Source organism: Hippocampus zosterae, chromosome 2 (assembly GCF_025434085.1).
Source record: "Hippocampus zosterae strain Florida chromosome 2, ASM2543408v3, whole genome shotgun sequence".
Taxonomy (NCBI): Eukaryota; Metazoa; Chordata; class Actinopteri; order Syngnathiformes; family Syngnathidae; genus Hippocampus; species Hippocampus zosterae.
This window is the reverse complement of record NC_067452.1, coordinates 19,412,627-19,436,388: the sequence shown is the minus strand read 5'-3', so window position 1 is coordinate 19,436,388 and position 23,762 is coordinate 19,412,627. Positions and strand designations below refer to the sequence as shown.

The 23,762-nt window shown below is 44.3% G+C and overlaps 2 protein-coding genes across 3 annotated transcripts; one reads left to right on the top strand and one right to left on the bottom strand.

Moving 5' to 3' along the window:
- Positions 1-8,435: 8,435 nt before the first annotated feature.
- On the bottom strand, positions 8,436-15,761 carry LOC127595748 (ras-related protein O-RAL-like). Of its 2 annotated transcripts, none has more exons than XM_052057496.1 (5): positions 15,680-15,761; positions 12,374-12,505; positions 12,088-12,296; positions 9,332-9,506; positions 8,436-8,948 (listed from the first exon to the last, which is right to left on the bottom strand). In XM_052057496.1, exons 2-5 carry the CDS (start codon positions 12,485-12,487, stop codon positions 8,841-8,843), a joined length of 606 nt encoding a protein of 201 aa, XP_051913456.1. In that variant the 5' UTR covers positions 12,488-12,505; positions 15,680-15,761; the 3' UTR covers positions 8,436-8,840. The 2 variants fall into 2 exon arrangements, with proteins under 2 accessions (XP_051913456.1, XP_051913455.1); XM_052057495.1 differs by having other exon boundaries at positions 15,576-15,739.
- Positions 15,762-16,971: 1,210 nt separating this feature from the next.
- LOC127595741 (inhibin beta B chain-like) lies at positions 16,972-23,475 on the top strand. The gene is made up of 2 exons (XM_052057485.1): positions 16,972-17,840; positions 21,197-23,475. The coding sequence occupies exons 1-2, from the start codon at positions 17,435-17,437 to the stop codon at positions 21,970-21,972; spliced, it is 1,182 nt and encodes a 393-aa protein (XP_051913445.1). The 5' UTR covers positions 16,972-17,434; the 3' UTR covers positions 21,973-23,475.
- The last annotated feature ends 287 nt before the right edge of the window (positions 23,476-23,762 follow it).

Below are 23,762 nucleotides of genomic sequence, written 5' to 3'. Positions count from 1 at the left end.
GCGACACCCCTGCCTAGCTGCGCGGGTAATGTCGTTAAACCATGGCTCGGGTTTAAGTTTTGGGAGCACAGTTTTTGAAGGAGCCACCAAATCCAGGATGGCACGGCATGATGAGTTGAACCAAGAGGTGAGTTCCTCTGTGTTAGACGAGGGTACGCAAAGGTTATTAAAGGCATTAGAGAAACGACTAGCAGTGCGAGTTTGGCGTTTACAACTAGGAGCGGCAGATTTCACAGCAGCATGTGATAAAAGACTACGTCAAATAAAACTGCCATGTGATCAGAAATCCCATTTTCAAGGGCTTCCAGATTTGATACAGGTAGACCATATGCAAGGACAAGGTCTAAAATATGTCCTTCTCCATGTGTCTGGCTGGTCACATACTGCACGAAATTAAAAGAGTCGTGTCCAGTGGGACATAGATCTGACAGTTACCTGCATAGCAGTGGAAGTAAATACCATGTTTCCTTAAGATGTAACCCAATGGGAGCAGGTACAGTGAGAACAGCAGAGGCCCTAGAATAGAGCCCTGTGGAACACCACATGAAACATAAAATAATTGAGGAATGTATGGGTAAACCAAGATTTAATTTCTGAGAGGCAGTGTGAGAGGGAGGAGGGTGACAGGGAGGCGTCGGGTTTGCCAAGGTGTAAAGGTGTAAAAAGGCGAAACAGTGAAAGTGTATACCAAATTTATGGAATATATTGCCAAGAGGGATAAGGTAGACAATGAAGAGGAGGGGTCTAGGACAGGGCCCTGGGGCACACCTAAAGAGACTGGAGAGGACTGGGAGTTGAGTTGGATGAACCGAGAGTGGCCAGAGAGATAGGAGTGAAACCAGTGTAAGGGGGTGTGAGTGATGCCTATGGTGGAGAGTCTATTCAGGAGGACGAGGTAAGAAATTGTGTCAAATTTATTATTTTTTTTTAAGGACAAGCACTATACCTGTGAATATTTTACTGTAAAATTTCCCATTTGTGACCATGGCTTCAAGTTTTCTCTACATTCTTCTTTCTTGGGGGAAAGCAATTACACAGCCTGTACCACATTGTCTGTCGATATCTGTGGCCACAATTTTCTGTGAGTCCTCAACTGCCATACAATGACGTAAAAAGTTTCTAATTTCAGGGTAAAGTTACTCAAGTGTTAAAGGGCCTAACAGAGTGAATTTTGGACAGAAGTCATATGCATTATCCCCTTTCATACTGCCTTCACCGCAAGTTGGCACCTCAGAGGCAAAAACGGTACAGCCACCATTTATTTGCCTGCCCCTTCTAGGGAGAATGTAGTGGGACCCGGTGTCCATAATCGTGATCACACATCTGTTGCGGCTTGCCTTGGTGCCTTTGGATAATTCGATACCAACATCTGGGACAGTGTCACTTTTGACACAAAGAGGTGTAAAGGCAGTGAGTTAAAGGTGTTACAGGTGGTAAAATTCACACTTGGTCTCTGTTACGCCTCTTTGAAGTTGGCAAATTGGCAGGTCAACTTCATATAAGGGGTGCACGCCTACTGTGTCTCCAATATTTGTTGTGGTTCCATACAACTGACATGGAATCACTTGCCACGCAATACCCCCTTCACAATCGCCCAAGTAGAGTAGTCTGCTGATTAATGAAATATTATACTGTCTCCTTTCTGTATATGTACACACACACACGCACACACATACAGATATACAGAAGGTTGGCATGTGCAGACTTGTATGCATTTATTAAAGAAAATAGAGGATGACACAGAGCAAACAAACATTCCCTAATGTCTATTGTGTGCATGCTGGTATTTCGCCATCCAGCAGTAAAAGTGCACAATGCTACGTTTCTTCCTTCCGCCATGTGTCGGCTTGATACAACATTCGTGTTCCAACGAAAAGGAACTGTGTCTTTATAAGTGTGTTATTGTCGTCAACAAACTCTCACTCTGTAGTTAGAGCTCGCCTCATAATAGAAATTATGAGGCGAAAAAAAATACAGCCTGGGACTCACGCACACACAGCAGGCGACTGACTGTCATTACAGAGTCAACACTCTGTAATGGAAAAACTGCGATCCCTGGTGTAGTAATAGGGAAACAACGTTTACGGGACTACATACCTGTACTGTACTGTAATTTTTTTAACCAGGCTACAAACAAGATGGCGTGATTGGATTTATTGTACAGTATCTATACCACCACTACATTACAACACACACACACACACACACACGCACACGCATGCACGAACACACACAACGTCCAACTAAAAATAAAATGAGCATATGGGTCAGGTTTAAGTATTAGTATTGAATATGGTTTAATAAGATAAGATAAGATAAGATATCCTTTATTTGTCCCACAATGGGGATATTTACAGCCTCCAGCAGCAAGAATGTATGTAGAAAGAAGAAGAGAAAAAAAAAAAAACAACAAACATCTTTCAATTAAATACAATATGAACACAAATGGATAAATCGCAGTACTATTTACAATTTACCTTCACATCATTTAATTATTATTATTATTAAGATTGTTATTTTTTATTCATCAGCCTGACAGCAGTCGGTAGGAACGAGCGTCGGTATCTCTCCTTCTTGCAGCGCGGGTGTAACAGTCTCTGGCTGAAGGAGCTACCAAGTGCTGTCAGGGCGGGCTGGAGGGGGTGGGAGGGACTGGCCATCATAGCTTTTAGCTTAGTTAGCATCCTTCTGTTGCCCACCTCCTCCAGAGTGTCAAGGGAGCAACCCAGGACAGAACTGGCCTTCCTGACCAGTCGCTCCAGTCTCTTTCTGTCCCGGGCCGAGATGCTGCCTGACCAGCAGACAATGCCATAATAGATGGCCGAGGCCACCACCGAGTTATAGAACGTCTTAAGGAGTGACCCCTGAACCCCAAAAGACCTCAGTTTCCTGAGTAGGAAGAGTCGGCTCTGTCCTTTCCTAATCAGGGTGTCCGTGTTTGTGGACCAGTCCAGTTTGTCGTTGAGAAGAACACCAAGGTACTTGTAGGAGGTCACCCTCTCTATGTCCATACCCTGGATGTTCATCGGTGCTGGTGAGGACTTTTTCCTGCAGAAATCCACAACCAACTCCTTAGTTTTCCTCGGGTTGATCTGGAGGAGATTCTGCTGGCACCAGTCCACAAAGTCCTTTGTCAGTCCCCTGTACTCCCGATCATCCCCTTCTGTAATGAGGCCAACAATCGCAGTCATCGGAGAACTTCTGAAGGTGGCAGTTTGGAGTGTCATGTCTGAAGTCCGAGGTGTAGAGGATGAACAGGAATGGAGCCAGAACAGTCCCCTGCGGCGCTCCAGTGCTGCAGAGAAGCCGGTCCGACTCACAGCTCTGCAATCTCACGAACTGCGGGCGATTTGTGAGGTAATCTATGATCCATGCTGTGAGCTGGTGGTCCACTCCGGCGTTCTGCAGTTTGCCTCCCAGCAAATTGGGCTGGATGGTGTTGAAGGCACTGGAGAAATCAAAGAACATGATTCTCACAGTGCTCCCAGCCTTCTCCAAGTGTGACAGCACTGAGTGGAGGAGGTAGATAATGGCGTCTTCCACGCCGATGCCAGGCTGATAGGCAAACTGCAGCGGGTCCAGTGACGGGCTCACCAGCGGTCGAAGGTGGGCGAGGATGAGTCTCTCCAGCGTCTTCATCAGGTGAGACGTCAGCGCCACCGGTCTGTAGCTGTTCAGCTCCTTAGGGTGGGGGGTCTTGGGCACTGGGACCAGGCACGAAGTTTTCCACAACTGTGGAGCTCTGCCCAGCTTCAGGCTCAGGTTGAAGATGTGATGGACAATGTTACACAGCTGGTCAGAGCAGGTCCTGAGGAGCCGGGAACTGATCTTGTCCGGACCTGCTGCCTTCCTCACATTCATCTTCCTCAGTTGGTTCCTTACCTGCTCTGTTGTGACGGACAGGCAGGAACCAGGTGACATACTGGGTTGATGAGAGCTGGTCGAAAGAGGAGGGGGAGGAGAAGAAGTCCTCAGTGAGAGAGGTTGCAGTTTGTGGTTGGGGGAAGGGACAGACGACTGGTCGAAACGGTTGAAAAAATGGTTCAGTCCATCTGCCCAGTCCTTGTCCTTCTCGACCACTGTCTTTGGGCTGTCATGGCCTGAGATGGTTTTCAGGCCCCTCCAGACACCAGTGACATTGCTGGCCTGTAACTGGTCCTCCAATTTCATCCTGTATAACTTCTTCCCCTCCCTGATCTTTCTTCTCAGCCGAATCTGCACGGCCTTCAGCTCCTCTCTGTTTCTCGACCGAAAAGCTCTCTTCTTCTCCTTCAGCAGGGTCTTTATGTCCGGATTAATCCATGGTTTGTTGTTGGAAAAACACCGCAGAGTTCTGGTGGGTACAGTGTTCTCCTCACAGAAGTTTATATAATCCGTGATGGTGTCAGTGAGTGCATCAATGTCCTCCCCATGAACCTCGCTGAAGAGTTCCCACCTGGTTGTCGCGAAGCAGTCTCGCAGAGCATCTTCAGCTTCCGATGACCATTTCTTGACCATTCTGGTCACAGTTGGTTGCCTGTGCACCAGGGGTTTGTACACAGGCTCGAGAAATACCAAGTTGTGGTCTGCTCTTCCAAGAGGGGGGAGGGAGAGGGGTTTATATGCCTCCTTGGTATTGGCATAAAACAAGTCCAAAATATTATTGTCTCTAGTGGCACAGGTTACATACTGCTTGAAGGTTGAAAGGGAGGACGACAGAGAGACATGGTTGAAGTCCCCAGAGATGATCAGCAGGGCGTTGGGGGACTGTGTTTGCAGCCTGCTCACGACAGTCATCAGGGCATCACACGCTGCATCACTATTAGCCGACGGGGGGATGTACACTGTCACGGCTATGACATGTGAGAATTCCCTCGGGAGATAATGGGGCCTGAGGCTAATGGCTAGCAGCTCAATGTCCCGGTTGCAGAGTTTGTCTTTGATCGTGATATGCCCCGGATTGCACCATTTGTTGTTCACAAAAACAGCAAGTCCCCCACCTTTTCTCTTTCCACTCCCTTCATTCCTGTCCGCACGTATGAGTTGGAAGCCTTCCAACTTGACATGTGTGTCCGGAGTGATCGCTGTTAGCCACGACTCGGTGAATAGCATTAGGCTAGCCTCGCGGTACTCCCTTTGATGTCGCGTTAGCGCCGCCAGCTCATCCATCTTGTTAGGGAGCGATCTTACATTCCCCATGATGACGGACGGGAGGACATGTCTGTACTTTCTCCGCCTTGTGCGGCGGTCCTTCCCGGCTCGACACCCTCGTGTCCTCCTCTTCAACTCTCGTGGGATATCCGGTTTGTCACCGGCCAGTAGCCTGCTGTTAGCCCGCCATGCTAACAGCTGGTCCTTACTGTAAACAATGGAGTTGCGTGTGCTATCTGGATCTCCGTTCACAGGATACGTAAAAAGATTAAAGCAAATAAAGGAGATGAGCATAAATGAAGCTGCCCCTCTCCCCCCCATGGGTTTGGGGTACAAAACCACCCAAAACAAAATGGGAAGAAGTAATAAATAAAGTAAAAGGACGAAAAGAAACTCAAACAGGGATATGAGCTGCTGGAGAGGCAGCCACTCAGGGGGCGCCATCATAAAAAAAATGTTTACTTGTTCGTTATTTTTATTACCTTTATTATAAATGATTGAGCCATTTATTACTGAAGGGTGACTTCTGCTCAAATTTAGTCTGGTGAAACCTCTGCCGTGGCCTTTTGTGTTTCTTAACAATATTTGATTAAAATAATGCAATCATGTGTGTCTTCCGCCATATTTAGTCTAGCCCAGGTGTGCCCAAACTTTTTGGACCGATGATCTACTTTTCGATCAACTAACATCCCGGGATCTACCCTTACCGGCACGCGCACACACGCACACGCACACACGCGCGCACGCCATGATGAGAAACAGCCTGAAACGGAGGCGTGCCACGCACTTTTGCAGCCTGTTAACTATCGTAGCTCACACATACCATTTTAAAGTGCTTTCCTGGGCCCTCCAAGATTCCTATTCTTTGCTCGTGCCCTCTGTGAATTGTACACAAAGCAAACTTTGAATGAGAATCATGACGATAAAAGATAGAGCGCAACAGCTCTGATCACAAGCTGCAATTGCAAACTGCTGAGCGCTAACAACTTCCGGTGACGTAGTCACGCGCCAGCGTAAATTTAAGATTTACCTGCTTTATTTTATTTTTTAAATGTTTTTTTTTTGTGAAAATGAGACTGATGATTAGTGTGCAGTGTATATTAACACACAAAATATATTAACATGGTCAAAGAAACACAAATGGTTGTTTGTTTTTTTTCTCCTCGACACTCCTCGGATCTACTTGGGACCTGTCTTCGATCTACCGGTAGATCAGGATCTACCTAATGGGCACCCCTGGTCTAGCCTGTGTAACATTCTCATGCCCGCGGTCAACCAGGCGCATCCTTGGAGCCACCTGTTAGCCTTGATACACTGCTTACTGGAGACTTTGTGGAGACGAGTTGATACAGGCTAAGAATCGGTTTTGGAGACACTGAAGTCTCAAGGTCGCACCATAGTCTCCGTCCCGCCCTCCTGATGAAATAAATATGTTGGAAGTCCCTTCCTCCTGCGCACTCTTGATCGCAGCCATTGTCTGTAAACCATGGGTGCCCGGAATATTCTGCAAATAAACACTTCGAAGGTACTGTTCATCGACCCCAGCCTGTATTTGGATAAACAACATCCTCATCATCTGAAATCAACGAACACGCAGAGGGAAGGTCACTCTTCTCACACAATTGGTGACCCCAACGTGATTTTGGACTGAAGTTTTCGGTCAACAGACACAACATCAGGCGCCCAAAAGATTGTAAAGGGGACAATTACCCTCTAAATTGATCTTATGTCTGTTGGCTGAGATTGAGGTAAGGATTACCATACTTGAATTGATATTCTAAAAAGATAACTTGTGGCTGGATGAACAGTGAAATGTGCAATTGTACCTCAAATAAAATGAGACTATTTTAAGATTATTTTTGAAGTAAAAGGATTGGGTGTTTTTGTGTGAAAAAAAAAGTTAAATAAAGAATCGAACACCTTTGGACTAAAGAGTCGAGTACCCTGGTCTACGATCGGGACCGGGTACTTCTGTAAAAGAGGATCAAGTGCTTTTGCGAAATTAAGGTTCGAGTACTCTTGTTCAAATTATATCGAGTACTTTTGAAGGAATATAGGGGTTTGAGCACTTTAGTGAGATAGAAGTTTGAGTACTTTTGTTGGAATTGTATCGAGTCTTTTTGAAGGGATAAAGGGATTGAGCGCTTCTCCTAAATTAAGGTTCAAGTACTTTTGATTGAGTTGTTGTATCGAGTACTATTCAGAACAAATAGAATAAAGAGGTTTGAACACTTTGATTTAAAACAGATATGGAGGGAGACTTTGATAAGGAAAGTGGATGGTTCGATTTGTGGCAAATACCAAACAATTCTGAACGAGTGTTGCTGGGTGAACAAGTGTAGAATGCATGTGATGTGTGTGGGACGATTGTCTGGGAGAACCAGACAGTGAGAAAGAACAGATGAAAGAGTGGAGGTGTGACTGTGTGAGTGGAGGCTCGCTACCTCATCTGAACAGGGAATTTTGGGCCACAAAATGGGGAGACAAATCAGTAAAAAAGGTAGAACCGCAGATGAAAAGGATCCTGATAAGAAATTAATGTGTATGGACTGGAAGTTTGTAAAGAGCTAATGTCATTCTTTTTTGTAAAACTCTGACAGTTATACCAAAACCGTGGTTTCTTTTGCCGTTAGTGTTGCCACTTTCTAATGTTTTGACTCCACCCTTGTTGTCTCGAATTGTTTGTCCATTTTTTTGCAGAAAAAATACCAAAAACTAAGTGCAGGCAAGACCGTTTCCCAATTAAATGTGTCAACACATGTGACAAACAACTAAATATAAATATCATGATCCTGCTTACTGTCCCTCGAATTCAACTTATCCTCAACTTATCCTATGCTATGAACATATGTTGCGCTGTGCAGCAAAGACAAGGAACCAAATGTCACACTCAGAATGCCAGAGTGAAAGAGAAAACAGTGCTGCACTTTTTCAAACAGGGGAGGGGTGACCAAGTTCCTTGATCAAGGATACCTCAGCAGTAGACAGAAAGCACGCTGGTATCTCTCAAACACCTGGTTAGCATTTTATTTTTTTTATTTGAATTTTTGTATTTGAATCCTAACCCTTTGGTTCCAAAGCCCAGGTCCTTGCAGATGAGCTACTTCAAACCAAAAGTCACTTTTGCTGTGTTGGGGACTACCATTGTTTTAGAAGACAAACCAGAAAGGGTGAAAATGTGTCGAGACGTATCGACAGATACGTGCGTACCATATTTGCACTTAACGTTTCTGATTGAGTTGAGATTTATAACAGTATCTAGTGGAAAAATAATGCATCGCGGCTGAATGAGGACATTGCAACGGTTCCAAAATACAAAACACAAGTGAGGTCCTTTTATTATCAATTCATGTTTTTGTCATGTTATGTCTGTAGTGAATACACAGGTTGAGCCAGATGTGACCTTTTTGACATTTAGAAGGTACATGCTGAAGCGTGGGGAGAATGTAAAATTTGTTCAGAATCAAAAAGTGTGACGTGAATCGGTGAAGAAAACAGAAGCAAGCGAAGATCCGCACGCAGGTAAGTTGATGCTTGGGACTGTTTCCGAGAACCACAAGCGTAGGCTGTGTTCTGATGAATAACAGGCCACTCCAGCTACTTCTTGTGACATGCTTTCAGGCTGAAGTGGTGGTACGGATTAAGAAGAATTGGCTAGGTGATTGTCGGCCGTCTGCAGCATTTGTGTTCTCAGCATGTTCTTTAGCGTGCTAAAGAATGTAGCAGCGTTTTTTCTTCTTCTTTCTGCTTGGCCCATTTTTGTCCATGCCCTCAGCCATTTTCTTCATGCGCACCTCACGCATTAGGTCGAAGAACACCTGAAAGAAACCCAGAATAATCAGACAGCATGTTCAACATGCGTGTCAGGTAAGTGGGGCCACAGAAGTTGTAGGGGCTCATCTCTTAGTTAATCATCTCATATACAATACAATACAATACATGCTGATTTATATATATAAATCTCAATTCATGGGGACATCACTCAAGATTACATGCGCATTCAATGAAGCATTTTTTTGGGGGGGGGGAATAGGGTGTTGTCTTTTTCATTGCTCTTGCTCCCTACGAAAATATTTTGTGTTTCAATGTTTTTGTATTATTTCAAAAGTGTGTTTTATCACCTTAAAGGGGATGTCAAGTCAAACATTGTCTTCACAATTAATTATATGCAGCTGCAGAATACAGTGTGCTATGTGCGTACCTTATCCACATTGGCTCTCGTCTTGGCTGAGGTCTCCACATACTGAACACGCCACTCGTTGACTTTTTCCACCACCTCCTCAACATGAACCTTTCGCCGGTCCTCCAGGTCTGACTTATTCCCCACCAGCAGCATGGGAATGGTGTCCTCTTCCTTCACACGCAAAATCTGCTCCCTATGGAAACCAGCCATTCAACATGCTTGTTTGTGCTCAAACTAACAATGAGCTTACACTCTTTGCAAGTTTAAAAACACAAACACACACACACACACACCTTGGGAAAGTAGAACTAGTGATTCTACGCATGTACCAGAGTACAGACTGAAGTACAAAACTAAATATAAAAAACAAGCTAAATTATTCATTCATTCATTCATCTTCCGTACCGCTTGATCCTCACTAGGGTCGCGGGGGGTGCTGGAGCCTATCCCAGCTGTCTCCGGGCAGTAGGCGGGGGACACCCTGGATTGGTTGCCAGCCAATCACAGGGCACACAGAGACAAACAACCATCCACGCTCACACTCACACCTAGGGACAATTTAGAGTGTTCAATCAGCCTGTCATGCATATTTTTGGAATGTGGGAGGAAACCGGAGCACCCGGAGAAAACCCACGCAGGCCCGGGGAGAACATGCAAACTCCACACAGGGAGGCCGGAGCTGGAACCGAACCCAGCACCTCTGCACCGTGAAGCCGACGTGCTAACCACTGGACTAGCGGGCCGCCCCAAGCTAAATTAGCAAATAGTAAATTAAAACTGTACATCTTATCTCGATATTAATAGTAGGGTATACACACATACACACACACACACAAAACAATAATGTGGTTGCTAAAAATCGTGAGTCGGTCTTGATTCTCAGGCATCCAAATCATCGTAATCTGCCAACCTTGAATAGAGGCAATTGGACTTTTTGTTCAATTTTTTCTGAAAAATGAAGTCCAGGTTTTGGCAACTGATTGCTTGTAAGGACCTGAATTAGGCAATTATTCTGTTCCATTAATTGTGTGGTTTTCAGATTAATGAAATATTTCTTTTATTTACCAGAAACTGGTGGATGTTGGGCTGACACTCGACACAATGCATTTGCCGCCACTCAATTTTGAAGCCAACAACATTAAACACATCTCTTAAATAAGGCCACGAATGGGGAATATCTTGCTTTTCTATATCTGTCTCCATTTGACTTCTGTCCCTGTTATTTCTTTTTTTTTCATGATCACAACCGTGGGTCAAGGCGGCCCGGTAGTCCAGTGGTTAGCACGTCGGCTTCACAGTGCAGAGGTACCGGGTTCGATTCCAGCTCCGGCCTCCCTGTGTGGAGTTTGCATGTTCTCCCCGGGCCTGCGTGGGTTTTCTCCGGGTGCTCCGGTTCCTCCCACATTCCAAAAATATGCATGGCAGGCTGATTGAACACTCTAAATTGTCCCTAGGTGTGAGTGTGAGTGCGAATGGTTGTTCGTTTCTGTGTGCCCTGCGATTGGCTGGCAACCGATTCGGGGTGTCCCCCGCCTACTGCCCGAAGACAGCTGGGATAGGCTCCAGCATCCCCCGCGACCCGCGTGAGGATCAAGCGGCTCCGAAGATGAATGAATGAATGAATGAACCGTGGGTCAGTCGTCATCTAAGGAGGTTGAAAAATATAATGAGACTATTTTGAAACAGGAAGGAGTAAAAAGTATGTTAAGTACAACTAGATTTGTTTTTGAATGTAGGGAGTAAAAGTAAAAAGTTGCCAGGGAAGTATATAAATAGTCAAGAACCCTGATACCTGATAAATCTACTAAAGCAGGGGTCCCCAACCTTTTTTGCCCCACGGACCGGTTTATGTCAGACAATATTTTCAGGGACCGGCATTTAATGTGTGGCGGAAATAATACAACAAAATAATATGCTATGAGTTGCATGAAAACGGTGGCGTTTTCGTAATATAATAACAATAAACACAAGGAGCGTATAATCTGGCCGCAACACTCTGATCGCGATGGTAATGTTTAATGCATTCAAAATACGATATAATGCAAATTTAAAGTGCATGAAAATGACGACTCACCACAGCCCCGAGTTTGATTTTCTGCAACCAGACGGTCCCATCTCGGGGTAATAGGAAACAATGACACCTCAAGTGTGTGTTTTATGTCCAGTCTACTTCGGAATTTTGTTTTAGTCGCCGTTGCTGCAGAAAACCTCCGCCTCACACAGGTAACATGTCGGAAATAGCAACTGTGCTATTGTGACGATCTCAGAGTATTCAGCCATAACTTTAATCCAGTTGTCTCAAACGTCCTTTTAAGGCCGCCGTCATTTGCGATCTCCGGCAATTTTTTTTTTTACTAATTTTTGAAAGTCTTTTTTTTTTTTTTTGTCGTCGTAATCGGTCACATGACGCGGAAGCGTGGTTTGACGCGTGTCAAGTGTGACAGAGACGGATGTAACGGAGAATCTGGTAATTTTTCAAAATAAAAAATCTTTCGTATTCCGAAATGAATAAAACGGAATTAAGGCAAGTTCTTTCTGTGCGTCCCGTTACCAAATACCCTGCGGATCGGTATCGGTCCGCGGACCGGCGGTTGGCGACCCCTGTACTAAAGTTTCAGAAAAAGTATTGCATTCGGTTACATTCTATTACTGCTAATGTGTGCTGAAACACTTGAAAAAGGAACAAATCCATCAAGTGTCAAATTAAACATCTGAGTCAATCTTTTGCTGCGCGAATTAAAGTATTTGTACTTGGCTGAAAAAGGTGATCACACCTTAATTCTGTTGTGGCCACGAAGGACTCATATTCTGTGATGGAAAAGACGAGCAGGAAGCCCTCCCCGCTGCGGAAGTAGTTGTCTCTGATTGCGGCGTAGTCCTCCTGCCCCGCCGTGTCCAGAATGTCGATCTGTACGTCCTCCCCGTCTAGGACCACCTTCTTCCTGTAGCTGTCGGCCTTGGTGGGCTCATAATCTTCCACAAACTACAAGAGCAGAAACCATGGAGGGAGAGGGCAAATGCAAGAGAAGCTACTGGGAAATGGGAGTGGTGTGATCTCACCTCGTCGTACATAAACTGCAGAGTGAGGGCGGATTTTCCAACGCCACCGCTGCCCACCATGATCACCTTGTGGAGCGCCAGAGACGTCTGGTTCTTGTTTTTACTCGAGGCCATGACGCCTCACAGTGACACCTGTACAGACCAATACAAACCACCACAGACCAGTACAGAGAACAGCTGAGACACATTTTTTGGAGTCAAGGTTACATTTTACAATGAAACTACAATGCACTACAACCTTTACAGGTAAACCTAATTTGACCAACTCTTCACTTTTCAATGCAATGTCCAATTATTGAATGTTTCAATAGATTTGGCACGGAATGAATGGTTTATTGCCTTTATTTTAGTATAACCCTAAGCTATAAGACCAAAAACATTTTTTGCATAACACTGTTTCTTGTAGGCGGCACGGTGGCCGACTGGATAGCACATCAGCTTCACAGTGCAGAGGTGCAGGGTTTAATTCCCGCTTGGGCCTTCCTGTACGGAGTTTGTGCAGCTAGTGAAAAACGTAAAAGATGTCATCGCATATTCCTTGGCTGTAGATGAGAACGCTGAAGTTTCTGACGCTGCCCAGTTGTCAATTTTCGTCCGCGGAATGGACTCCAGCCTGAGCGTGACAGGAATTTTTGGCTTTACATCCTATGTATGAAAAAGATACGGCAGTGGGTGCTGCGCAGTTTGCCCGTTTCCTCCCTGACACAGTGGCCCAGCTGCGCATCCAGGCTGATCAAACGTTGTCGAAAGTTTGGCAGCACATACCTGTGCGAACAACTACTTTCTTTGATGAAGCTGAACAAAACATCACACAGAAGTCGATTTACTGCTGAACACCTTCACTCAATTTTGAGGATTTGCTCAGCTCAGAGCCTGACCTCAAATATTGATGAACATGTAGAAAAGATAAGACACCACAGAGTATCAGCCTCAGCCTCAAAGAAGTGAATGTTACGGCGCAATCACAAATTAAGAGTTTTTACTCACTTCAAGTTTAAAAATTAAAGTATAATATTGGCTTTCACTGTATGTTACTTCTCCTTGAAGTGTTGTTTTTGGTTAATAAATTTTTGCACTTTATTCTATAGTATTTAAATCCAATTATGTTTTAAAAATATTTTATTCGAGTAAATGATCGAAAATTGCTATTATTTGTTTTTCTTGCATATAAATATAGCCTACTTTTTCTGAAAGAGAAAATATGGGCTATTGATGGTGCCTTGAATAATAACGGCTTCTTTCATTTATGTTATGGGTATTTTTATACAAAGGAAATGTGCTTTTTGTGCCAGTTGAAAATATTATTTACTGACAGAGCCATAAGAAAATGTTGCTTTATTTATCTGATCATATTGGAATGTATTTGTTAGGTTTTCAGTCAATTAACTTTGCTTCAATAAACTATATGTGGTCATTTTTCAAATTTTCAATGAACATTCGATCAGTCCGGCCCTCAGCTTGCAGCAAATTTTTTTATCTGGCCCTCCGTCCATTTGACTTTGACAACCCTGAGGTAGAGGGTTCCAGAGGGTGGTGGCAAAGACAGAGAAGGCTCGGTCCCCCAGGTTTTGTGCTTGGCCATAGGAATGGCGAGGAGGTTTGCATTTGAGGAGCAATTTGTGTGAAAAGGACTGTATGAGTGGAGAAGGTCAGAAGGGCAGAAGGGGGCCCGATTCTGAAGGGCTCAAAAGCCAGGATGCCCTTCTGAAGGTGAGTAGGAAAAGTTTAAATTGAATGCGCTGGGAGCGGGGAGCCAGTGGAGATTTTTCAGGATGGGGGTGATGTGATCAAGGGAGCGGGTGTGTGAGAAGGTGGGCAGCGGCGTTCTGGATGTATTGAGGTGTTTGGAAGATGTGCCATACAGTATGGCATTGCAGTCGTCGAGGCGGGAGGTAGTGAAGCCGTGGATGAGGGTTTGGGCGACAGTGAAAGAATTGAGCAGAGGTGAGAGATGTTCTTTGAGGTGAAATAAAGTCGTTTTGGTGATTTGAGCGATATGTTGGCTGAAAGAGATATTATTATCAAAAAGGACACCAAAGTTACGACAGTGAGAGGAGGGGGACAGGATGAAGTTGTCAATAGTGAGGTTAAAGTTAGAGGCTGTTTGGGTGAGGGAGTTTGGACCAATGATTGACGGGAGAGATTTAGTGCAGTTGTGAATAAGAACATTTGTTTACATCTAGGATTTAATATCAGAAAGACAGTTAGAGAGGGGGGAGTGGGTTGTTGGGGTGATGAATTTAGCGGAGATGTACATTTTGATGTCATCAGCGCAAGTGGAAGTGGAGACTGTGATGACAAATGATTTAGCAGAGGGGGTGAAAGTAGAGGATGAAGTGAAGTTGCCCAGGCACAGGACCCTGGGGGACACCTTGGGACAGAGGGGCACTGTAGGAGGAGCAGTTGTTGATGTGGATGAATTGTTTCCTGGCTGTGAGATATGAGTGAAGCCAGGTAAGGACATTGTCTGTGACGTTGAAGGATTGCAAGCAAGAGAGGAGGAGTGGTTGATGATGTCGAAGGCGGCAGTAAGGTCAAGGAGGATGAGGGTGGAGAGTAGGCCGGAGTCACAGGACATTGGAGATTTTAATGAGGTCGGTTTTGGTTCTGAGTTGTGTGCGGAATCCAGATTGAAATTGTTCGAAGAGATGGTTATTGTCGAGGTGGTATTTTGTTATTGTCAATGTGGTCTTTGATTTGGGATACGACGACAGGTTATATGACTTTGGACAGAAAGGGGCGGTTGGAGTTTGGTCGGAGGTTACTCATAATGTCAGGATTGAGTCTGTTTTTATTTAGATTTTGTTTTTAATGATGGTGGTTACAGCAGCCAGTTTGAGTGAGGGGGCGGGGGACAGTGTAACGAGTGTAACGCTGGGTTTACTCAAACAGGTACAGTCCTATAATTACAAATTTATGAGTAAAGTGACAGCCAATCAACGAGTTTCGACAAGCTTCCAAATAGTTCTTCCAGGTTCCCGCCCTTTCACCAATTTCAGAGTTTGACTGCATTTCGGACGTTCTGGTCACGTCCCTGAGACACACGATTGGCTTAATCCAGTGACGCTCACGTAAACGCTGGTGCTGATCGCGCTTTCTCTCCCTGAGGGGGAACTTAAGTTTAAACGACGTTACGGCTGGTCCGCAAAACTAGGACGTATTCAGCGAACTGAAATTGTCAAGAAAACGTCAGCGAACTCACCTCCTAGTACTTGTTTCACTTGTTTGCAAAGTCACCCGCCATACAGCGTTGCGATAGAAAGTTAGATATAAATTAGACGAGCAGCAGACTGTTTTGCGCCCCACCTTGTGTTGTGGCCGAAGCAGCTAAACAAGGAAGACGGGTGGAGGACTAACTCGTGACAGCTCAAAATGTCCCCACAAGGGCGGAGACAGTTGAGTCTTAATGGATAAACATGCCGCAAATTTCACGCCATCAAACTTTATTGCTAGGGTTTTTACAGACGAAGCATAAACGTTTAACACAAATGTGGGTTTCCACGTACGTCACTTCCAAGAGTTTGCAAATTTGGGATGGGGCGCAGAGTGATACATCTCCTTATCTTAGTCTTTGGAAAAACGGCAGAAACTTTGACAGGATATGACGCCACAATATATCCGTAAATGTATTTTGTTAAAATTAATATTCTCTTCACCCTTTCCTGTTTAGACAATTCTATTTTCGCACTCTAGCATAGAAATCCACATCGACGTAGAAGTTAAATAACATTAATCAACATTGGTCTTTGATTGGTTTAAAGGCACTAGACACTCGATGATTTGCATGCTGTGTTGAATGAGAAATGATGATCGGACTACCAAGAGGTTAATGGTTGGGTGATAAGGTTGAAATACATTCTTACTAAATCAGGAACTAACATGAGGCGCTTGTTCCTCTCGCTGCAATTCACTAATTCAAAGAAAGATGGCACTGTTGCACCACGATTTATCCATTTTGTGTTTATATTGCACTTAATTGAACGGTGTTTGTTGGTTTTTTTCTTCTTTCTACCTACATTCTTGCTGCTGGAGGCTGTAAATTTCCCCAATGTGGGACAAATAAAGGATATCTTATCTTATCTTTAATTCCTCTCGCTGTAGTTTTAGTGGGTCAAAGAAGGAAGGCACTGTTTCAACACATTTTGTTGACTTCGGATAGACCAATCAGACACCATTTGATTTAATTTCGCTTCCCCACGTTCACCCTCTCAACGTTCGTTTGAAACATTAGATAATATGACATTTTCGGAAGTGTCAACTATATTACCGGTATTGCACTTGTGTTGTGCGAGCAGCTGAACTACTTTTGAGTTTTAACTAACAAATGTTATGCGGCCTAAAACTGGAGGCACGTGATTTTGATTTGCATTTGAGCAAAGTAGCTTAGTGTTTTACATTTTATTGTCGATAGATACTACAAAAGTGGTTGCGCAAAAGAAGTAAATTCAAGTTGCACGTCACAATTACATGTTGGATGACTTTTGCTTGTAAACTTGTTACACCAATGACAAGCAGTAAAAACAGAATTGCGGGGAACTTCTGCACTGGGTTCTGATTCAAACAAAATGTAACAAACAAACAAACAAAAAATAAAACAAGTTCAAGTGAAACGTGAGGAGTCATTGTGTTTTTCTCCTTGACTCCACCCACCCCATCACTGGCCACTCCCACCCGCATCGAAATGGACTTGCTGGTGTGGTACCCGTGGGTCCCAGATGCCAGTATGGACTCATTCGCTGGCACACCACCTCCCCTAACTTCTCCTCCTTTTCCTCCTCATCCTCCTCTACCTTGGTCTCAGTGCAGCAACCGTGTTTGGGAACTTATGAAGAAATGGCGCAACTTTTCAAATGGATTCACATTTTGTGGAATACGTTGAAGGGTTCGGATTAGGTTTCCCCGACTGGTGAGACGTGACACGTTCTGCAGCTGTATGAGAGTCAGAGTGGCAAAGTGTTGACGTGATGTAACAAAGTGTTCCCCGGACTTCACTTTGGACTTGGTGACTTGAAGTGTGACCAAAGCGGGAACAAAGTTCTTCTATTCATTCTCAAACAGAAAATGACGTGTTGGCTGCTCCGATTGGTTGTGCTCTCGACTTGCGTCCTCTGCATCCTCTGCACTGCTGCGCCCAGTACTACTACCGAGGGGGAGGCGCACGCTCCGTCCCAGGATAGCTGTACGTCTTGCGGCGTCGCTCAGCCGGAGCAGGCCACCGAATCTGGCCGGCTGGACGCGGACTTGCTGGAGGCGGTCAAGAGACACATCCTGAGCAGACTGCAGATGAGGAAGCGGCCCAACATCACCCATCCGGTGCCGAAGGCCGCCATGGTGACGGCGCTGCGAAAGCTCCACGCCGGGAAGCTGCGGGAGGACGGCAGGGTGGAGATCCCCAACTTGGACGGACACCCGATGAACAATGACGTCCCGGAGGAGAGCTCGGAGATCATAAGCTTTGCGGAAAAAGGTGCGTTGTCCAAGTACGAACATCATGACTTAAAATAAAGCTACGCAGTAGATAGTAGGTAAGTGCTCATCAAAAAAGAGATAAACATGGTAAGCTGACATACATTTTCTAGTTATATTAGTTTACCACATGTAAATCATTTGCACTCACCTACATGTACACCGTCACATTAAACACTCCCCCCCCCCAGTGTATGCAGTTAGACAATGAAGAGTGCACTTTGATATAATAAAATAAAACAAACTCAATGATTCAATGAAAATATAGTGCAGTTAAAATTTACATAAAAATGTACACCCGCAAAAAAATTAAACAAACTCAGTTATTGAGTTGAAAATGTCAACTCCACTGAACGTTAAATACAACTAAATTAAACATAGGCAGTGATTTTTCATGTACTAAAAAGAGACCATGCACCACGATAGTGTTAACGCGGACCACAATTTAAGACTCTGCTTGTCTACTCTGCATTTAAACATGGCAGTTTTAAAACGTTAAATACAACTAAATTAAACATAGGCAGTGATTTTTCATGTACTAAAAAGAGACCATGCACCACGATAGTGTTAACGCGGACCACAATTTAAGACTCTGCTTGTCTACTCTGCATTTAAACATGGCAGTTTTAAAAGCAGGTAGTACGGTGGCTGACGGGTTACCACATCCACCTCACAGTACAGAGGTCTAGGTTTCAAATTCGGTGTCCGGCCGTCCTCTGTGGAGTTTGATGTTCTCCCTGTGGTTGCGTGGGTTTTCTCCCACGTCCCAAAACATGCATGATAGGTTAATTGAGCACAATACCTGTATATTGTCCTTCGGTGTGATTATGAGCGCGAATGGTTGTTCGTCTCTGTGTGCACTGCAAGTGGCTTGCAACCAGCTGCGGGTATACCCCGCCTACTGACTGAAGACAGCTGGGATAGGCTCAGGTTCGCTTCAACCCTCGTGAAGGATAAGATGTTCAGATACTGGATGGATGTAACAAAAGCTTCATTTGTCTCATCATTCTCATGAAGTGATGAGGAAAATAGTTTCTGGACGGTATCAAACACATTTTGTATTTTTTTGGGGGCTAAAACAGTCATTTAAGTTGAGACAACTTTAAAGTATAAATGACTTGAGATTTAAGGCTATGTTAGTTTGCACAACAAAGCTAGCAAAAAAAATACTGAGTTGTTTTTACTTATGTCTTTAATTTGAGGGAAAAATACAAGGGACAACAGTTCTGTAAACTCTTATTTCTTTCATATGAAATGCGGGGAAGCCAATTTTCACAACAACAAAACTTGAAATATTTAGTTGAATTGCCCAACTTAAAATGTTATCCAAGTTTGTTGCCTTGAAAGCTTGAGTTCACCCTAACTTTTTTTTTGAGTATGCATGTCCCTCACAGAAAAAAAACATTGAACATGAATTTTTTTTTCCACGCCCCTTGCGGGCAGCACCTTGTATTGTGTTCACGTGCTGCAGAAAAAGTTGGATCCACCTAAATCTCCACATTCCCGAAACAGAAACGTGAGCCGCGACGTCAGCTTTGACAGTCTTTAGTTTCAGATGTTTCTGTCAACAATGGTTGCAGGCAACTGGCTGCATTAGCGCCTTGAGTGGCTTCCAGCTGACTACAACAGTTGAGTCAGAACTGACTGAAGTAGTAACTCACGGCCAGTGTATGTAAGTGCATCTTGAGAACCGTCTGATCGCCACATCATCTGAACGGGGCATGAACAGGCACTTGCATCTGTGTGCATGTGTGTTTGCATGTAAATGTAGATCCAAGTGTGAAGCTTTAAGTTTATCTCCGGTTCTCAGTGTCAGTCTCAATCGGCTCTACTTAGAGTTCACAAAGTTCACTCTTGAACAATTGCTCTAATCTTCTTCAACTGACAACTCTCAATCAGCATGTATACCGTACCTGTACCGTACATGTGTTCATTCTGGTCTGGGTCCACATCTGTTGAGATTGTTCCTTTATTTTGGTCTTTGGCCAGATAGTAGTTGTGGTACTCCGCAGGGGCCTTTTTGAAAACCATGTCTACTGACGTCATCATATATGACATATACATACAATTGGCTTTAGATTGTTGTCATACTTTGTATATTTTTAAAAAACAATTTAAAATCAAGTCATGGCAAGCAAATAATGAATGATAACACTACTGCATTATCCAATTAATACCGGCACGATAGTCGACTGGTTAGCTCGTCGGTGCAGGGTTCGTCCCAGGCCCCCAGCCTTCCTGTGTAGAGTTTGCAAGTCCTCCACGTACCTGCGTGGGTTTTCTCCATGTATTGACAGGTATCAATTTCTACCAATTTAAAACTGCGAGTTAGCACGTCCACCTCAGAGTGCAGAGGCGCAGGGTTCAATTCCGGCTGGGGCCTGTGTGGAGTTTGCATGTTCTCCCCGTGCCTGCGTGGATTTTCTCCAGGTACTTTGGTTTCCTCCCACATTACAAAAACATGCGTGGCAGGCTGATTGAACACTGGAAATTCTCCCTACGTGTGAGTGTGATGGTTGTCTATGTGTGCCCTGCGATTGGCTGGCAAGCAATTCAGCGTGTACCCCGCCTACTGCCCGAAGACAGCTGAGATCAGCTATAGCACGCTTGCAACCCTCGTGAGGGGACGCAATTAGAAAATGGATGGACAGATGGATGGATGGGTTGAAATTTTGTTAGTGTTAATTAGCATTCAGGGTGGCTTAAAATATTTTTAAATATTATTTTTAATCTATGATGCCTCATTTGCCAGTGGATTTGTGATTTGAATTCCTGTTGAGTCTTAAACCTGGGTGGACTATTTTTTTAATATACTGTGTATTTTTTTCATGTAATACCCAAAAAAAGGAGAGCACTTTTCATCTAGCGTTTTGTTTCAAGCTGAGTTAAAGGTAAATAAGAAAAGGTAGGAAGCCATTTGAGCCAAAACCACACACAAACTCGTCTCCTGGGAGCAGCGTCACTTGATGGCTGTTTTTAATTGGCTGCTGCTTGAGAACGTACAAAGTAGTTTCAATTAGTTTTAATTTTTTTTAAAGCATTTAAATTTTAGTGAAATTTGTTAAATGAAGTTTTGTTATTTCATTAATTTTCGTGAACTAAAATCACTTTCTCGACAGATTTTCTGTCAGAATGCCATGAATTTGATTTAGTGGGCTACTTAAAATGACGTGGTGGCCCGGATCCGGCCCTGGGGCCTGGCATTTCACACCCAGGATTAAAAAATGATTAATATTCTAACTGACCACTGCGAGCATCCGTCTAAGACCAAATCAGCTGCAAGAAACGGGATGCTGAGGTCATTGAGTTGTTGTGACTTCCCCTTTGATCACTCCTCTGTTGTGCCACTGTTTTCAGATGACCTGGTGACGTCCAAGTCCAGTTTGTTCTTTCTGATCTCCAGCGAGGGTAACCAGAACCTGGATGTGACACAGGCCACTCTCTGGCTCTACTTCAAGTTACTGCCTCCACCTGTTGAGATGCGGTCTCGGCGGAAAGTGACGGTGAAGGTATACTACCAGGAACCGGGCCTGAGCAGCAAGTGGAACCTGGTAGAGAAGTGCTTGGAGCTGAAACGGAGCGGGTGGCACACCTTTACGCTGACCCACGCCGTGCGCTTGGTATTTGAGCAAGGCGACCGGCGGCAGAACCTGGACGTGCGCTGCGATGGATGCGAGGTGGTGGGTGTCGCGCCCGTCCTTCTCAACCGCAACGATGAGTCGCACCGGCCTTTTCTGGTTGTGCAGGCCCGGCAGGTGGATGCCAAGCATCGTATCCGGAAGCGAGGACTGGAATGTGACGGCAGCGCTAGTCTGTGCTGCCGCCAGCAGTTCTACATCGACTTCCGACTAATAGGTTGGAACGACTGGATCATCGCGCCGTCTGGCTACTTCGGGAACTACTGTGAAGGGAAGTGTCCCGCTTACATGGCAGGAGTACCCAGCTCGGCGTCGTCCTTCCACACGGCAGTGGTGAACCAGTACCGCATGCGGGGTATGAGCCCGGGCTCCATGAACTCCTGTTGCATCCCGACCAGGCTGAGCACCATGTCCATGCTTTACTTTGATGACGAGTACAACATTGTGAAACGAGATGTTCCCAACATGATTGTGGAGGAGTGCGGCTGCGCTTGAGCTCCTCTCGATGCGTATGTATCCTCACACAGTCAGACACGGGTGGACCGTGTGGAGAAGTGTACACTCTCACGTGCACTTGGATATAAGCTTGTACATATATTTATGTTTGTTAATACACAGTGATACCTTGACTTACAAGTACCCCAAAAATGCAAAATGAAAACACTCACGATGAGCATGCAGTGGCAGGTTTCGAATAATTTTGGGGGCAGGGGGTTGAGGGGATGTGTCTAAAGTGCACAGTTTTAAACACCTAAACACAACATATTGCCTAAATTGCCTCACTCTTATTATTTATTCGTGATATTTATCAATTGTGTTAATTTAAAGCCACTCTATGCTGTGGGAGTATGTTAAATCAGCATGTGTGATACATTACAAATCAGTATCCATGGGAATATGGAGAAACAAAAATTATATAAATATATACGTACATTTGTGTGTATATATATATATATATATATATAAATACATATAACATTTCTCTCGCTGTATTCTGTATTTATAATAACTGTCAGATTATACAGGGGGTTTTTTTGCCATTCATGGGCTTTCCTCCCTCGCAAATGGCTGTATAACCAACCGGAGCTAGAGACAGAGCTTGTGATGCCACTCACACGGCCATGCCCCGAAAGACAAACAGAACTACTCCAGTGTGTGTGTGAGACATTTGGCCTGATTCACACAACCAATTATTTCTTAACATTCTGTTTGATTGTTTTACAATATTTTGCAAAGCAGTCCTAGTCTTTTTTCATGCAAGAAGAAAAAGTGATTTTCCTAAGTCAAAGTACCACTGTATTTGCATGGCTGTGTGCTGGGAGTTGACCTCTGTGACCTCACAGCCAATTTTCAAATCAAAAGACTCACAGAGCTAAGAGCACTTGCAGATTGAAATGCCTTCAGTGAGCATTAGATGGCGCCTCACCAGTTAAAGACATAAGTGCCACACAAACTATGCAACATATTGAGCACACAGCAGACAAGTTGAACGCCAGCGACAAACTATCAGTAACGGCAATACTTGAAACATAGGCATGGTGAGTCGTTACAATGCTTACAGGCTCTCTAGTTTGCTTGACATCCTCTGCAGAATGTTCCCATGTTGTTCAGCGGCTTACTTTAATACAGCATCATTACGCTTCTCTGGCCCCTCCTGCAGCCCCTCCCCATCCACTGTTATTATTTGCACTGAGGAGCTGTGAAGCTGCCAACACGGGACGTCAAGTTTTAAAAAAAGTTATTTTTCTAAAACTGCATTCAAGGAACCAAAGAGGTACTGTTTTTGAGTGTTGTAATGTGAGGCCTAAACACTGTCAAGTGAATCATCATCATCATCTCTGCCTAGAAGATGTCTTGTTTGTTTTTTTTTAATACACTTTTTACTAGCTCAGTTCATTTCATAGATTCATTTAGAAGGAAGCACATGTGGTCCCTGTACAGTAACATTTCAATGTTTTCTTCATGGTGACTGCTGCAAAATAAATTTCTTATTACACAGTTGTTTGAGCTTCTTGGGTCTTGTGACATTGGCAAGTTTTTACAAAAAGCCTGACTGGAATGTTGGGCATGGTCTGGGGTTTTCCAGCTATCATCAGAAGACCCACAGACATCAATGTAGATGAACTGATTGATCATGTTTGAGTAAAAGCCAATCAGGGAATAAGGAACTCCCACTTTGTGTTGGCCAGCTACATCAGTGAATGACCAAATCACATTTGTCTGGTTAAACACCATCACAGTCCATGATGATATCACACGTCCAAATGCAGATTAAACCACTGCAT